This window comes from Diabrotica undecimpunctata, chromosome 7 (genome assembly GCF_040954645.1).
Source record: "Diabrotica undecimpunctata isolate CICGRU chromosome 7, icDiaUnde3, whole genome shotgun sequence".
NCBI classification, from domain to species: domain Eukaryota; kingdom Metazoa; phylum Arthropoda; class Insecta; order Coleoptera; family Chrysomelidae; genus Diabrotica; species Diabrotica undecimpunctata.
Window position 1 is genome coordinate 89014525 of NC_092809.1, and position 19268 is coordinate 89033792.

Sequence of the window (19268 nt, forward strand, 5' to 3'; positions counted from 1 at the left end):
TGTGTTTCATAATAGTTATAATAAAGATCATTTTAAAAAGTACTTACAAGCTAATTCTTTGAGAACCGCGATAAAAACCCTATATATTATATTATTAAAAATACTCATTGCTCATCATTCAAACAAAAAACACATCATAACAATTTGGCACCCAACGCGGTGGCTCTCTATTTAAAAGAATTAGTTTGGGAAGATAAGTGCTCTCATATAATTAAATTAATCATCAGTAGAAAGGAAAAATTATAGATTTTATTTTTAATTATATTTGAACAAGTAAAGTCTCAAAATGTCTCAAGGAAAGAAAGGTACAAGAAGCAAAAAGAATGAAGAAGATGTGGAAGTAGAAACACAACCTATACAAGAGGAGAGTTTAGTTCAAGCTCCACAAGATACTGCAGAAATGAATCCAGAAAGAGAGGAAAATGTCAATATGGCAGCTTTGATGTCATTAATGATGCAGATGAACAAGACAATGGAAGAGAATACGAAAAAAATGGAAGAGAATTCAAAAGAAATCAAAGAAGACATAAAAAAATTGGAAGAGAATTCAAAAGAAGTCAAAGAAGACATAAAAAAATTGGAAGAGAATTCAAAACAAGTCAAAGAAGACATAAAAAAATTGGAAGAGAATTCAAAAGAAGTCAAAGAAGACATGAAAAAAATGGAACAGAAATTAGAAGAGAATTATAGAAAATTAGAAAAGAAAATAGAAGATAATAATAATAAAATTGTAAAACAAATAGAAAAACAAATGGATAAAAAACTTGAAGCTGCAGAGAAAAAAGTAGCAAATGAAATAAAAAATATAAGGAATGACTACAAGAAAAGGATAGAAAATGAGAGGACAGAAGTAAAGAGGATTATTCAAGATAATAAGATAGATATAGAACAGAAAATAGAGTTACAGAAATGTAACTTAGAAGTAAAAATTAACGAAGACAGGAGAAACACAGAAGAAAAATTAGACGATATACAACAAAATATCCAAATAAATAGTAATCAAATAAGAAATGTGGAACAGAGAATAGATGATATTTCACAAATGAGAGACATAGGGAGACCTTACTTAAATTTAACAAATGAGACTGGGATTAAATTCTCTGGTAATATAAAAAATTTGCATCCTAGAGTATACATAAATAGTTTAAAACATAAATTAAGATTGGTGAATAATATTAATGATATTAAAGATTATATTAGAATGACATTAAATGACAATGCAGCAACTTGGTTTGCTAGTATTGAGAATGATTTAGATAACTTTCAAACATTTGAAAATAAATTTTTAAATTATTATTGGGGTGAATTAGAGCAAGCAAAGTTTAGAGAAATTCTATATTTTGGAAAGTATAATCAAAATTTAAAATCAAATATGGTAGATTATGCATTGAAATTGATAACAGTTGCAAAATATTTAGAACCACCACTTAGAGAGGATGAAACAGTCTTAAATGTATCTAGACATTTTGATGCTGATGTTGTGCAAACCGTAACTGTACAAAATATTCAAACAATAGATAGTTTTATTAATTTTATTCAAAGAATACAAAGAGGCAATATGACAAGTAATAATAACAACAGAAAAAACAATAATAACTTTCAATATAATAAAAATGATAATCAACAATTTAAACAATCATATAATAGGTATGGTGATAATTTACAAAATTTTAATAATAATAACAGTAATATAAATAGACAGAACTTTAATAATAATACTAGTTATAATAGACAAAATTTTAATAATAATACTAATTATAATAGACAACATTTTAATAACAGTACTAATAATAATAGACAAGATTTTAACAATAGAAGAAATACAGAGCGACCTAACTATAACAGACAGGTAAATTGTGTTCGAAGGAATAGAAGCTGCGAAGACAGGGAACGAAATAGTACAAGGGAAGAAAATGTGAGTAGAAGTCATAGTAGGGAAAGACATAGGACATCAGATCCAAGTGGTCAGATACAATCTGACAATTCTAATAATCAAAATTTTGTGCAGTAAACTTTCTGAATTACAAGTTAGGCCATTGCTATTATGAAAAACCTTCTGAATTTATTTCTTTAGATGAGGATAAAATTATTGAATCTATTAATTTAATTTATATAAATGCTTTGGCCAAAAATAAAATGATTAAGATTATGATAGATACTGGTTCAGAAAGTACTTTAGTCTCGGAGAATTTTATTTTTAATACATTAAAACTATCAGATATAATAAAGATTCCAAAAATTAAAATTATTGGTGCAAATAATAAGAAGTTGGGTGAAATTGATAAACTAGCCAATTTTAAAATTAATATTCTTAATAAAGAAATTAATATGCAAGGATTTATTGTCAAGGATTTATGTGTTGATATATTAATGGGAAATGATGAATTGGAAAAGAAGAAAGTAAAGATAGATTTTGAAGAAAGAATGGTAACTTTGGAAGGGCAAATAATTAAATTTATGCAGAAAGATGAGGTAGAAGAAGGAATAAGAGTTGATAGGATATTATTAAAAGAAAATAATGATGTTTATGAAGAAGAAATGTATTTTGATGATAGGGAAATGTCCCAAAAGAATGTAAAGAATAATTATTGTAGTGAATATTTAAGGAATGGAAATTTTAAGCAGATGGATGCCTACGAGGCGGAGTGCGTAAAATTGGAAGCAAGGAATAATGAGTACATATTGAAGAATAATGTGATTTGTAAAGAAGAAGATATGATGAAAGTTTTAAATTGCCCTGAAGAATATAAATCAATAGTCATTTCCATATTGCAGCAACACAAGGGACTTGTCAATAAAGAAAATAGAATTGCACAAAATTATATCCATAGTATAAAAGTTAAAGAAGAAAAAGATTTTAAAACAAAATCATACCCAATACCATATAAATACAGAGAAGAAGTAAACAAAACAATTAATAATATGTTAGAAGATGGGATCATTGAGAAGGCAGACACACGTTTTATTAACCCCATAGTAGTAGTACGAAAAAGATCAGGTGAAATCAGGTTATGTTTGGATGCAAGGAATATTAACAAGATTACGGAAAAGCAATTTGAAGCACCAATGAGTATAGATGGAATATTAGGAAGAATTACAGGAATGTCATTTTTCACTAAAATCGATTTACAGCATAGTTTCTGGTTAATACCTCTAGAAAGAAAAAGTAGACAGTATACAGGATTTCAGATAGATGGAGTAGTATATCAATTCAAAGTAGTACCATTTGGACTTCAATCATCTTGCAGTGCTCTATGTAGATGTCTTCATGATATTTTGGATCAATATGAACATTTTGTAATTCACTACATTGATGATATATTAATTTTTTCTAAAACGGCTGAAGATCATGAGAAACACCTAAAAATTATAATAAATAGATTAGACAAAGTGGGACTAAAAATAAATCAAGAAAAATGTACATTTTTTCAAAAAGAAGTCATATATCTAGGTTATAAACTTAACACTAAGGGAATCGAAATGGATCCAGAACGGACACAAGTCATTCAGGAATATAAAACACCACACAATTTAAGAACTTTAAGAGGATTTATTGGAATAATTAATTATTATAAAAGGATGATACCAGATCTAAGTATAAAAGAAATTCCATTACTTGAACTACTGAGAAAAGGTGTAAAATGGAGATGGGATCAGAGAAGAGAACTAGCATTCCAAGAAATTAAAAACATTTTTCTGTCAAATTTGAAAATATACTATCCTGACTACACACAGCCATTCATATTAAGAACAGATGCATCAATAGAGAGATTATCAGGGGTATTATTGCAAATACATGATGGGGTCGAATACCCAATACAATTCATTTCAAGAATTACAAAGCCACATGAAAAGGGTTACTCAGTTTCAGAATTAGAACTAGCAAGTATAATACACTGTGTCACAAAATTAAGATTTTATTTGTTGGGTAATGAATTTACAATAGAAACAGATCACCAAGCTTTAACGTCTATATTAAATAACAAATATGGAAACAGTAGAATACATCGGTGGAGTCTAATACTTAGTGAATACTGCTTTGAAATCAAATACATTTCTGGAAAATCCAATATAGTGGCAGATGCTTTATCAAGATTAGAAAATACATCACAAAAAGGGCAGCGAACAATAAAAATTGGATTAAATCAATTAGTAGAAAGTACTGGATTATATTCTAAAGAAGAAATTATAAGAGATCAGATCAATTTGAGTGAAAAACAAAAAGTCCTTAGGAAAGATGGGGTATATTATAAAATAATAAATGGCATAGAAGTATATGTAATAACTAGAACTTTAGCAAAGAAAATATTGAAAAATTTACATAACAATTATATGCATATTGGTTCAAGAAAGCTATGGATGCTATTTAGGGACAATTATTTTGCAAAGAATGACATAAGTATAGCAAAAGAAATTACTACCCAATGCCCAATATGTCAACTAAACAAAGAAAAGAATTTCAAAAACCAGAACACATATAAATCTAATGTTGTATATGAAAAATTAAATACAGTTTCCATGGATTTTATTTCAAATTTAGTTCTCAGTCCAACAGGAAAAAAGCATATACTAGTGATAGTTGATTTATATACAAAATTTATTAAACTATATCCCTGCTCTAGAACAAATGTTAAAACATTAAAATTATATATTAATCAATTTTTCGAAGAAATAGGACCATTTAGAAATTGCATAATAGATAATGCTACATATTTTAACAACCAAAAATTTCGGACATTTTGTGAGAAAAAGGGAATCAACATTCATTTTACAAGTATCAGACATCCTCAGGCAAATCCTGCAGAAAGATATATTAAAGAAGTTATAAAATATTTAAGGATACTGTGCCAAAATCAACACGAAACTTGGCAGCAACATATACCACAAGTAGAGTATTTTTTAAATAATACACATAATTTGAATACAGAGGAAGTACCAGAATATTTAATGTTTGGCCATATAGGAAACAGAAAATGGATTAGTGAATATAATCAGGATATGTTAGAACAAGTAATGCAGAAAGTGAATAACCGAATTAGGAGGAAAGCTGAAAAATATATCAGAAGACAAAATCGAAATATAAAAAAACCAATCACATTTCAAAAAGGAGACCTAGTGTTAATTCGTTCACTTAGAAAAAGTAATGTTAAAGAAAACCGTTGTAAGAAATTACAACCAATGTTTGAAGGTCCATATACAATTGAAAATCAGAATGGACTAAATAGTTATGTGTTAATAGATGCAGAGAACAGATTAAGAGGCATATTTCATATCAACGACATTTTTCAATATCATGAAGAGATTGAATAATGATTTCTATACCTTTAACACAAATATAATAACACTAATAACTTACTGATATATCCATTTTATTCAATAGACTTGATTTGTTAAATGGTAGATTTCATTATTTTGAATCAATTTGACATCGTACTTGTTGAATTTTGTATATGTGGAAATTAATTTGTACCCTAAAAATCATAATTTGGGGTTAGACACAAAATTGATACTATAATTGCTATAAAAATGTCTTCTAATATAATAAAGTGGAAAAACTTACCAATTTATATTGATGAAAGTTATTTTGAATGGAAATAATTCCTAGATTTTGTCTATAAATAAACAGAACACAATATCCATTATATTTTTAATTAAGGTTATATTTTATTCTCTCCATTTGACATGACAGTTTGACCATAGAATAGCCGAACTGTGCTCCGTTGTTCTCTGTTTTGACATAGACAGCGAACAGGGATGTATTTAACACATTTTAAATAAAAAAAAAAAAATTGATTTATTAAATTTAATAAGGTATGAGAAAATTAATATTTAAAAAAATAATAAGTAAATTATTTATTTTAAATATTATTTTGGGGTATTGATACGATTACGGTTTATAGAAAATAATTTATAAGTTATATACTACATAATATTAGATATTTGGTTGTTTTAAATAAGTTATATACTAGAGAATTTAATAAAAATATATTTATGTGAGGGTATTTTTAATAAATTAGCATATAATTAAGTGTAAAAAGTTGTATTTTAGTAATTATAATGTGGTAGATAGATTTAAGTGAGCCATGTGCCTAGGCAACCAAAAATACTCTCGAAATTTGACAGATATTTATACTCTGAAGTGACGTTTAAGAATATTTACGAATATAAGTGGGTTATAATAATATATTGTTTGAAATGTGTATTTTATTAAATTAGAATGTTAAGTTACTAATTTAATTATATATTCTGATCTGAAAAGCCTAAATGTAAACAAAATTATTAATAGAAAAGAATGGAATTCTCTGGATCTCCGGAGATGGCCATGTTTGCGAAATGGTTTGTTCCAGAAAATTCAGACATGTATTAAATAGAACTAAATTGGAACATGATCTATTACGAGATGGTTCTGGAATATCCGAAAGATATAAATACCTGTGATTTGGATTCAAGATGGCAGTTTTTATTCAGAAGAGGCAGTTTTTGAAAGTTTTTAGTCAGAAAAGTTTTAGATAGTGCAGTCAGAAGAGTTTTAAGAAGTTTTTAAGTTTTTTAGTCAGAAGTCAAGCAGTTTATTATGAAAGTTAGTTAGAGTCAGTGAATCAAGTACAAATAGTCCAATTGTTTAATATAGTGAGTTAAATGAAGATTAAAAATTATGCATATAATTTAATGCACATTTATAATTATACACAAATGATTATTGAAGATTAAAAAAAGTATATTGGAAGAAATTAAATTATATTATGGTTGGAGATTAGTATAAATCAACTTATAATAAGTGGATATTGGTATATTGAAAAGAAGAATAAATATAAATGCTGTTTGCTGGTTTGGTTGGTGGTGTATAGATGCTGATGAAGAAAAATATATCTTAAATTGGTAGAAGCTGATAATTGAAAAAAGTAATTTCACAAAAAACAAGGATAACTGAAGTACGAAGACATTCAGTGGTGATTAGAATCTATATACTTAGTGGAAAATAGTTCATTTAGGCATTCAGTGAAAGAAAGGTACAAAATTTTGTTAATATAATTTAGTTAGTGTCATAACAATTTCAATTTTGAAGATAGTTTGTTTAAATTTTAGATTGTCTATAGAATTTAATTAGTTTTATAAGAATATCAGTTTAAAGATAGTTTATTTTAAATTTACATTGACTAGGTTAGATATATATGTGTGTTTCATAATAGTTATAATAAAGATCATTTTAAAAAGTACTTACAAGCTAATTCTTTGAGAACCGCGATAAAAACCCTATATATTATATTATTAAAAATACTCATTGCTCATCATTCAAACAAAAAACACATCATAACAATATATATATATATATATATATATATATATATATATATATACATATATAATAATATATATATATATATATATATATATATACATATATAATAATATATATATATATATATATATATATATATTTATGAATATTTAATTAAAGATACTTACCTTCGTGAAAATTCTTGTTCAGAGTTCGATCGTTTTCTACAAAATCCATCTACTTCATCTATGAACAGTAGTGAAAATTTATTCTGGCTTTGGATATAATCAAACAAAAATTTAATTTGCCTGTAAAATAAATAGCGAAAATTAAGTTATAAAATATACATAATGAGTGGAAACCACTTATGGAATAAAATTATTTCTGTTCGTGTTTTAAAAAAGTAAAAAATGCTGACACCTATCGACTTTTATATGTAAATATGCACTTTTTAAACATATATTATCTTTAGTGGTGTTAGAAATAAATTTAATGACATATTTCTTCAACGATGAATTGGCACCAAAAGTGATTTTGAATGGCCATCAGGAACTTTTGAGTATATTCCTCTAGATGTTTATTTTTGAGGGCATATGAAGTCCTTAGAGGACAGATATAAAGACAGCGAGGAAGAAGATAACATTTGCAGAAAGAGCAAGAAGTTCTCGAGAACACCAACAAAAACTACAGAAAAAAAATATGAGAAAACAAAAATTGATCAATTACTAATAATGATGAGCCACCTCACCGATGGCATAAAGGAAATAAAAAGAAATCAAAAAGTAAGCAAGGAAACAATAGAATAGCTCATTATGGAAAACAGAGAGCTGAGAAAAGAAAATACAGAACTGAAACAAGAAAATATAGAGATCAAGGAGGAACTCAGAGAAATTACAAAAAACATGGAAGTAATGGAAAAACACCGACGAATAAATAACATAATTATGAACGGCCTAAGGATAGACACACATGAGCAAGCAGGGTTAAAAGGAACAATCAACAATTTCATCAAACAATACATAGAAGTAGAGGTTGACATAAGGAATGCTCACAAGTTAGGCGAAAAAACATGCCTAATTGAATTAGAAAACCAAGAAGAAAAAAGAAAAATAATGGAAAAAAAGCACAAGTTAAAAGAAATTAAAGAGTACAAAGTATATATCAACGAAGATGCAACCAAAAAAGAACGAGAAATGCAGAAAACAATTAGAAACATTGCTCAAGAAGAAAGAAATAAAGAAATAAAGTCAAGATTGGAGTAAAAAAAATATGGATAAATAATAGCGAATGGAAGTGGAATAACAAAGAAGGCGCAATAGTCAAAACAACATCAAAAACTAGCAACCAACTGTACTACTGGAATAACGTTGACGAAACAAGCACAGAAAAAGGTTAGCGATAATAAAATAAAGAAAAAAAGAGTAAAAAAAAACCGGACCAAAACACAAGAAAACATGTCGAAAAGAACACTTACTTTTAGGAACATGGAATGTAAGAGGCACATATGGAGAAGGCAAACTTAAACATTTAGCGAGTGAAATCGAAAAGTTCCATTTTGACATAGTAGCTTTGTATATATACAAATATATAAATTTTTGGTAGTCCTATGGGATCTAGTCTTTCACCCATTCTAAGTAGCTATGTCATGGATGATGTTATCAGTGATTGTATCAGCAATTGCACTTTTTTCATTCCTTTTATTAAAAGATATATAGATGATTTAGTTTTGGCACTTCCTAAACACAAAATTCATGAAACAGTCAACATTTTCAACAGTCATAATCAACATATACAGTTTACAGTTGAGGAAGAGGTAGATAATTCTCTACCATTCCTTGACTTGAGAATTGTAAGAAATACAGACAATACGTTGAAAACCAGATGGTTCAGAAAACCCATATGTAGTAATAGATTTATAAGCTATTACTCTCATCATCCGAATAAGATGAAAATGATCCTTATGACAGGATTAAAAGAACGTGTTTTAAAACTTTCTCATCCAGATTATCTACAAGAAGATCTTCAATTGTTAAAAAATATTCTAATTGAAAACTCTTATCCTCCAGATATGCTACATAGGATGCTTTTTTCTAATATTGTTAATATAAATAACTTAACACAATTTTTTGCTAAATCTCAAAACATTGTATCTAACAATCAGAACATCTATTATCATTCACTACCTTTTATACCATCATTAACACCTAAATTAATACAAACACTAAAGGTTATTGACAATATAAAAATAGCAACAAAGAACATCAAAACTATTTCATCTTTATATTCCAAAACTAAATATCCTATAGACAAATTTGAAAAAACGAATTTAGTATACAGCATTAGTTGTACTCAGTGTGAGGCTGAATATGTTGGTGAGACCAAAAGAAATCTTTCAAATCGCATTATTTCACACAAAAGTGATTGCAGAATTAAAAAAAAAACCATCTTGTGCTTTGGCAGAGCATGTAATCGATAAAGACCATATTATGGATTTTGATAACATTAAAATTTTATGTAGTGAAAGTAATAAATTCAAAAGGACTTTTTTGGAAGCGGTTTGTATTAGCAAAAGTGATAATAATTTAAACAAAAGATCAGAAATTCAAAATCTAAGCAAAATTTATAATTATATTCTTTCTTTATAATTTATGTATAAAACTTGTAAAATGTTACATTTTGATTTAATTTTCCATATATTTGTTACATTTTTTCAGACATCTATCAATGGTGAATAAATCTTCTTCTTTTTTGTTACTAAAAAAAAAAGAATTTTTAAACAAAATTTTATTTTTGGCAATATAATTGTCAAAAATAAAAATTTTAAGTTGGCATTTATGACATTCAGGCTTATTTGTTATTGGTTGCTATTTTAACTTATTTATAAATTCAATTGTTTTTGTGTTAAAAAAAATCTTTTCCAAATTATACTAAAATTTCAGAGATGCATTTATTAGATTAGGACATTTTTATATTAATTATTTTTGAGATGTATTAGCAGCAATTTTTATTTACCAAACTAATTTTATTTGGTGAGTTAACAAAAATTGTTTTTTTTTCTTTCTAGTTCAACTTTGTAAGATATTTTGTCTTTTTTAGCAGCTCTTGATAATAATTGTAAACACAATTGAAAGCTAGAGATAAAAAATAGTTAACCAATAGCCCTTTTATTGACTCCAACCCATCCAAAACAGTTATATATAAACACCAATGGGTTCATCCATATCTCTCATCCTTGTTAACTTTCTCCTTGATGACTTGATATCTGAATGTTTGGGTCTTATAGATTTCCATATCCCTTTTGTTAAACGGTATGTTGATGACCTTTTGTTAGCCTTACCCCCTGACAAAGTAGAGTCTACCTTATCGATTTTTAATGGTTTTGATCCTCACTTACAGTTTACTTATGAACTTGAAGATCCTTCTAACAATAGTATTCCTTTCTTAGACATGCGTGTCTTTAGAAATAGTGACAATACACTAACTACAAGTTGGTACAGGAAACCTATGGCTAGTAATAGGTTTCTTAACTATCATTCTTGCCATCCGTTCAAATACAAAATAAATCTTATAAAAGCACTCAGCTATAGGCTACATAGGTTAACACATCCTGATAACAAAAGGGATTCTCTTTTGTTACTCAGAAATATACTATCTGACAATTCTTACCCTACATATCTCATAAATAAATACCGTTTTTCAACAAGTTTTGGGTCTTCTATTGATGATTTACCTGATGGTGATAAACTAAGAATGATTTCTAATAATATTATTAACAACAGTACTCTACTTTCTCCTAACATTGCAACTTCCACCACCCATTACTCACCACTACCCTATTTCCCATATGTTACTGAAAAGCTTATTAAATTGTACAAACAGAACAATATCCCGGTTAAGATTGCTATCAATAATGCTAAGACTGTCAGGAACTTGTTTTCTAAAATTAAAACACCTCTTTCCTCTTTGGAACAAGTGAATGTAGTCTATCACATACCCTGTTCTGAATGTGATGCATGTTATATTGGTCAGACTGGCCGTTCCCTTAAAGGACGCTTTACTTCACATCATAGTGACATTAAACTTTCTAAACATACTTGTGCCCTTGCAGAACATGCAATCAAAACCAAACATACTGTGAATTTTGATGATGTTAGAATTCTCTGTAGAGAACGTAACCTTAATAAGAGACATTTTATGGAGATTTGTCATATTTTGAAACAACCTAATGCATTAAATAAGAGAACTGAAATCAGCAACTTAAGCCAAATCTACCATGCACTAATATTACAAAATTGATTCTTCCTTATTCTACTTTTAATAATTGGTTTCTTCTTCAACTTCTTTTATTATATCATAACATTTATGTTGGCATCTACAAAACTTTTCCTTCAATCTGTAACGAAATAGCCCATCTCCGATACGTCATAATTCTTAGAAGTAAAGATCTAGAGAACACAAGAATTGGCATTTCAATACCGCCCGTCTTCGATGGTTCTTTCGATGAGACGAATTAGAGGTGGGACAATGCCAGAATATTCTAGAACATAGTAACTTTGTTATATATATGTAACGTTTTTAGGAGTGAGTTTAGTTGATAAGAGAGTACCGAACTGTAAACTATAAATAAATATATTTATATAAATTCGAACCGCTCGTTTTATTTAATCTCGCTACAGTTGGTGTCCGGTGTGAGATTTGCAAATAAATTCAGCAGTGACTTTTGAAAAAGACTTTTGAACTTTTGAAAAGTATTGTTCGTCGGGAACATCCGCGTAGTTCGGTAGTGTCCTTCGTACGAAAGAACATTTAAAAAGTACGTGTGTGCCTGACCAAAGATGCTGCTAGTACAACTTTCAGTAAAACAGTTGCGTGAGCAACTGGAAGAACGCGATGAAGACTGCAGCGGGTCCAAGAAGATACTCCAAGAACGACTAAAGACTGTTCTTAACAAGAATGGAGATGATCCAGAGACATTTCATTTTCAGTCAGCAGAAGAAGCAGTGAAGATAGAAGAAACTTCTAAAAAAACTGATGATAAATTCGAGACTGTTTCCAAAAGATTCGATGAAACGTCTCAAATGATTGAAAAAACTTCTAAAAAAATTGAAGAAACTTCTAAAAAAAATGATGATAAATTAGAGAACGTTTCCAAAAGATTCGATGAGAAATTCGAAAATGTATCTCGAAGATTCGTCGAGAAATTTGAAAATGTTTCTCAAATGATGGAAGAAACTTCTAAAAAGAACAATGAAAAATTTGAAGAAGTTTCTAAAACATTTGATAAGATACAGAAAAATGTAAACGATAAGATAGAAGACGTAGAAGAGAAGATCAAACAATTAGAGACGATGATAACCAATATAAAAGTGCTACCACCAGTTAGTACAGTAGCCTTAGATCCGGTAGTGAAAGAGGAATCACCGAGAGATGAAACGACACATAATATGAGATTCAAATTGCCACCATTTGATGGAAAGTCCTCTTGGTCCATATACCTTGGACAGAACAAGAAAAGGCTGTTTTCTTGACTGCTGCTTGATGCTTGATGCTGCAGATATCCTAAGATCGATTCCTAAGGGTCAAGAAAAATGTTACCAGACCTTGTTCACTCGACTAGACAAACGTTACGGAGATGCCCATCTAAAATAAGTCTACACGGCGCAACTAAGAAGTAGAATTTAACGAGCAAGTGAAAATTTGCAAGAGTTTGAAGCAGATGTTGCTCTTATAGTGCGGTTGGCTTATCCGGAGGTACCAGACAACATTTTGGAAGAAATTGCTGTAGATACCTTCGTCAATGGGTTAAGAGAAAGTGAATTACAGAAAGCTTTAAGACTAGCAAGACCGAAAGTTCTAGATGAAGCGCTCGCTATTGCCTTGTAACAATACTCAGTAATAGTGAGAAAATTTTGATGACCAGACCTGATGGTTACTGCCGAGAGGGAAGTTTAAGGATGGTCGAAGATGTGAATAATGCCGAGTTCCTAACGGCAAAAGCTTTGGTGAGAATTCGAAATGTCATTCCTGTAAGAGTTATGAATTTAAAGGTAACTGCTATTAAGTTAAGTAAAATAACTTTGATGATAGAATATATAGAATAGAATATGCTGATAGAATTTCAAGGTGATTTTGCCTTGGATAAGAAGGATAATGGCAAAACAAGCATAGTAAAGCATAAAATTAATACCGGAGACGCTCAGCCAATCAGACAACAACCTAGACGACTTCCATTTGCGAAAAGAGATGAAGCCGAAGACATCATCAAAGATATGAACAAACAAGGGGTAATTGAACCATCAAACAGTCCATGGACATCACCAGTAGTGCTAGTAAAGAAGAAAGATGGTTCAACACGTTTTTGTATTGACTACCGACAGCTCAATGCAGTAACTAAAAAAGATAGTTATCCTTTGCCCAGAATAGACGATACTTTGGATACACTTTCTGGTTCTCGCTGGTTCTCCACACTCGATCTGAAAAGTGGATATTGGCAAGTAGACATGGAGCAAGCTGATCGTGAAAAAACCGCATTCTCGATAGGATCTGGGCTTTGGCAGTTCACAGTTATGCCCTTTGGTTTATATAATGCCCGGCCACATTTGAAAGATTAATGAAGGCAGTTTTAAGAGGTCTAACATGGAAAACATGCCTGGTTTATTTGGATGATGTAATTGTAGTTGGAAGATCCTTCGATGAACATGCCAATAATCTGACAGAAGTCTTTCAACGATTGCGGGCAGCGAATTTGAAGTTAAGTCGAAAGAAATGTCACTTGTTTCGACGAGAAGTGAAGTACTTGGGACATATTGTAGCAAGTAATGGTGTAACAGTTAATCTTGAAAAACTTGCAGCAATTAAAGATTGGCTTGTACTAAGAGATAAACACGAAATTAGAAGTTTTCTTGGCCTATATACATATTACCGACGTTTCGTCAAAGGATTTGCTAACATCTCCAAGCCATTAACAAAGTTGACAGAAGAAGGCAAAGAATATACATGGAGCGAAGAGTGTCAAAGAGCTTTCGAACACTTACAAATGGCTCTGACCAGCGCACCGATTTTATGCTACCCTAGGCAGGCAGGAAAATTTGTGTTGGACACCGATGCAAGCAACAGTGCATTAGGAGCTGTTCTCTCCCAAATCCAAGATGGGCAGGAGAAAGTCATCGCTTACTTTAGCAAAGTCCTGTCGAAACCAGAAAGAAACTATTATGTTACTAGGAGAGAATTGCTAGGCGTAGTAAAGGCTTGCGAGCATTTCCATAAATACTTGTATGGCAGAAAGTTTCTTCTTCGCACAGATCACGCTGCTCTAAAATGGCTCCTACAATTCCGTAATCCAGAGGGCCAGATGGCAAGATGGTTAGAACGTTTACAAGAATATGATTACGAGACCGAACACAGGGCTGGCAGAGTTCATTCAAATGCTGATGCCCTTTCGAGACGGCCATGCAGTGCAAATTGTAATCACTGTCTTAAATTAGAAGAACGACTTTGCGCCGTGAGACGAACCACCGTCATTAATGATCAATGGCAGCCTCAACAGCTACAAGACGCTCAAGCAGATGATCCATGTATAAAAAGAGTTTTAGATTGGATGCGTCGAAGTGAAAGACCTTCTTGGCAAGTCAAGTGTTACTGGAGCCAATAGTGCTGAAAGAGGATCTTCTGTATAGAACCTTTGAGAACGATGATGGTACAGAAACTAAGCTTCAGTTGATTGTACCTAAAAGTAAAGTGTCAGAAGTATTGCGTCAGTTGCATGACGGTGCATCAGGTGGACACTTTGGTATCACGAAGACACTGCAAAAGGTTCGAGAACGGTTCTATTGGGTGAACTGTAAAGATGATGTAAGAACATGGTGCCGGAAATGTGAACTGTGTGCAACCAGTAATAGTCCAGTTGGTAAAAAGAGGGCACCCATGAGACAGTACAATGTTGGTAGTCCTATAGAAAGAGTAGCAATCGACATTCCCGCCGGTCCACTTCCAGAGACAAATGATGGAAATAAATATATCCTGGTAGCCATGGATGATTTCACGAAATGGACTGAGGCCTATGCGGTACCAAATCAAGAAGCTGCTACCGTTGCAGAGGTACTTGTTAAAAATTATTTAGGCGATTTGGTGTTCCCTTGGAGATCCACTCCGACCAAGGGCGAAACTTTGAGTCAACCCTTTTCCAAAACGTTTGTAAATTGATTGGTGTCAATAAGACCAGAACGACACCCCTGCATCCTCAATCAGATGGAATGGTCGAGAGAATGAACCGAACAATGGGTAAACACCTGTCCAAGGTTGTATCAGAACATCAAAGAGATTGGGACCAGCACATTCATTTATTCCTAATGGCCTACCGCTCGGCCGTGAATGAAACTACAGGCCAGACTCCAACCTGCCTGATGTTAGGTCGTGAAGTTCGTTTGCCTTGCGACCTAGAGTTTAGCTGCAGACCTTCCGAAAAACATGTTGCAAGCGAAGATTATGTCGACCACCTGAAGTTAAGAATGAACAACATTCATGAACTTGCCCGACAACACATCCAGTTAGCCAGTGACAGAATGAAAGATCAATACGATTCTCGATGCAAGAGTGAAAGCTATGAAGTAGGTGATCTTGTTTGGCTTTATAATCCACAACGTCGTCGAGGCTTGTCTCCCAAACTACAAAGACAATGGGAAGGTCCGTATGGAATTAAAAAGAGAATAAATGACGTCATATACCGAATTAGAAAGTTGCCGAAAGGTAAACCAAAAGTAGTTCACATAAATCGTCTTGCACTATATGCTGGCTCAAATGAAACAGGAGAAGCACGAACCCTTCAACATGAGATCAAAGATGACCGGCGACCAAGCTTTAATGAATTTATTGTCAAATTACGCAGAGAGAAAGAGTGCTAGATTTGGCGTGACCACAGAAGTTCAGCAGGATCTTTTTAATGTTCCGCATAACGTCCCTCTAGCCCACTGTGTTGTCCAAGATCTTGAGATGACTAAAGGAATCTCATCAGTATTTTATAAGAAATTCGGTCGTTTGGACGAGTTAAAAAACCAGCAGCCTAAAGTTGGGAGAGTACTGAGATTAGAAGATGGTTCTCGATCTTTGCTGTATATGGTGACCAGGAAGTCGTATACAGACAGGGCAACCTACGAGGATATATGGCGTGCTCTAACTAATTTGAAGAAAATCGTCTGTGATTACGACATTAAGAATATGGCCTTACCCAAGATAAGCAATGCACTAGGTAATCTGGACTGGAAGATTATCAGAAGCATGCTTGAAGTGATCTTCTGAGAAACCGGCGTACGAATTACTGTGTATTGCATTAACCCGATGAGATCGTATCCTTCAAAGTCAGTAGACTGTTATTTTTTTCTAAGGGGTTCATGCAGAGCTGGCGACCTCTGTAGATTCCGTCATCCTGGGCCTACATCTGGAGTTGCTGATCGGGACGCTCAGATCTAAGAGGGGAGCAGTGTAACGAAATAGCCCATCTCCGATACGTCATAATTCTTAGAAGGAAAGATCTAGAGAACACAAGAATTGGCATTTCAATACCACCCGTCTTCGACGGTTCTTTCGATGAGACGAATTAGAGGTGGGACAACGCCAGAATATTCTAGAACATAGTAACTTTGTTATATATATGTAACGTTTTTAGGAGTGAGTTTAGTTGATAAGAGAGTACCGAACTGTAAACTATAAATAAATATATTTATATAAATTCGAACCGCTCGTTTTATTTAATCTCGCTACAAATCTCACCAGCTGATTGTCATTTCTGACATTCTAGCTTTGAAATACTTCATTTTGCATAATATGCTCATAACAGTCAAGAACCCTAGCCGTGCCGTTGTTAATATAACATTTCAAAATTGACAATTACATTTTTTGATAGATTTAATCAATCAATGTTTTCAAAAGTGAAATTAAAAAAAAATAATATAAAATTACTTAAATTGGGAATCTTCCGGCGTTCTGTGTTTCTTTGTTTTTGCTGATGTATTCAGTAGATTGATTTTTGATGTTTCTTCGCAATAATAACATTTTATTGCTACAGATCTTTTAAAGGTTCTTCCCTTCTTCTTCAATCTTCCCAAAGGAATGGACGGCGGCATATATGACATCTATATTTAAGAAAGGAGATAGAAAACGATGCGAAAACTACAGAGGAATAAGCGTAAATCATCAATAGGAAGATTATATGGGAAGATACTGCGAGAAAAGATAGAGCAAGCGATAAAAGGCAAAATCGGAGAGGATCAGGCAGGCTTCACGGCAGGAAGATCATGCATAGACCACATATACACACTGGAACAACTGTTGGAAAAGAAAAAAGCAAAAAATAGAGATATTGATATACTTGGCATTTGTGGACCTGAGAAAGGCGTATGACTCTGTACCAAGGTCAGAACTATGGGAGGCAATGTACAAATTAGAAATACAGACGGAACTCATAGAAGCTACAAAAGCTCTGTATAAAGAAAATAAAGTGTCCGTTAAAATGGGAACAAGAATCATAGGAGACTTCACCACAACAAAAGGGCTCCTGCAGGGTTGTTCCACATCTCCAACTCTATTCAAAATATACTTAGAGAAAGCCTTGACTACATGGAAAAGAAAATGCGAAGGCATGGGAGTACCGGTACGGAACGAATACCTATATACATTAAGTTTTGCAGACGATCAAGTAGTGATTGCACAAGACCAAGACGACTTCAGCTACAGAGGAAGAAATTACACAAAGATTAGGACAAACAAGAACAGCAATCCGACAACTTAACTCAGTATGGTGGGATAGACACCTAAATATGAAGACAAAAACGCAGATTTATAAAACATTAGTGCGAAGTATTATGACATCTGGGGCTGAAAATTGGATCATAAACAAGAAAAACAGCAGTAAGATAGTAGCAACAGAGATGGAATGCCTGCGAAGATGCTGCAGAGTAACAAGAATGGATAGGAGAACTAATGACGAAATAAAGCAAAGAACATCAATAGAAACAGACATACTAACATATATAGAACAAAAAAGACTAAAGTGGTATGGACATGTAAGAAGAACTAGCGACAGCAGATGGATAAAGAGAATAACCGAATTGAGCCCCATAGGAAGGAGGAAAAGAGAACGACCCCGAAAATCCTGGAGGAACGAAGTAGACGACGCCATGAGTAAGAGAGGACTAAACGATGGAGAATGGAACAACAGAGAGAGATGGAAACGGTTGAGCGAGGGAAGGCAGTGAATACTGTAGAATCCCTAAATATATATATATTATATATATATATATATATATATATATATATATATATATATATATATATATATATCTTTTAAAGGTAAGATCATTTACTTAATTGTTTTTCATATTAGATGTATCGCTAATAACACTCTTTTAGATGAACTGATGATGCTCATTGAACAGTGGGCGAAACGTCTTCAATAAATAGATAAAGAAGCACAACTCTTGCCTTTTTTATCTCCAAATTGACCGAAAACATCCCATTCACTTACGAGTGCACTTTTTTTATATTAAATTAAACGGTCATATTCCTTAAAGATGTCTTCATGTACAGAGGGATTCTATGCTAAGACTAAGCGCATCTATGGAGAAACTACAGTGAAGAAACTCAAGAGATGGACAAATTTAGTTGAAAAGTTAGCTACAGCGGAAGCAAGAAGAACTTTCTTATTAGAATGTAGGAGAACACGGAAGATTCCCAGATTTATCATTGATTGTACGTCTACAATTCTTTCTTCTACCACGGGGACCATTAGTCCCACTATCCAACACCTGAGTCAATCACTTAATAGGCAGGTGAGGGCACGATTGCTTAATTTTCATATTTCGAGGGTTCATTCAGACATTAAATTCATTACTAATCAAATTAAAAATATCACTGAGTTTTTAGACCAGGTTCTTCCTGTCCCTTTATTGGACACTTTTGACTAACTAGATACCCCGGAGTTTCACAAAATTCCTTT

General features: G+C 31.9%; 1 protein-coding gene across 2 annotated transcripts in view; it reads right to left on the bottom strand.

The window, feature by feature from the left end:
• LOC140445559 (uncharacterized) overlaps nucleotides 1–19268 on the bottom strand; it is a 437094-nt gene that overhangs the window by 256073 nt on the left and 161753 nt on the right. For both annotated transcript variants that reach the window (XM_072537679.1, XM_072537680.1), the window contains exon 4: nucleotides 7468–7587. In XM_072537679.1, coding sequence (XP_072393780.1) covers nucleotides 7468–7587 — 120 coding nt within the window. The remainder of the gene's footprint in view (nucleotides 1–7467; nucleotides 7588–19268) is intronic.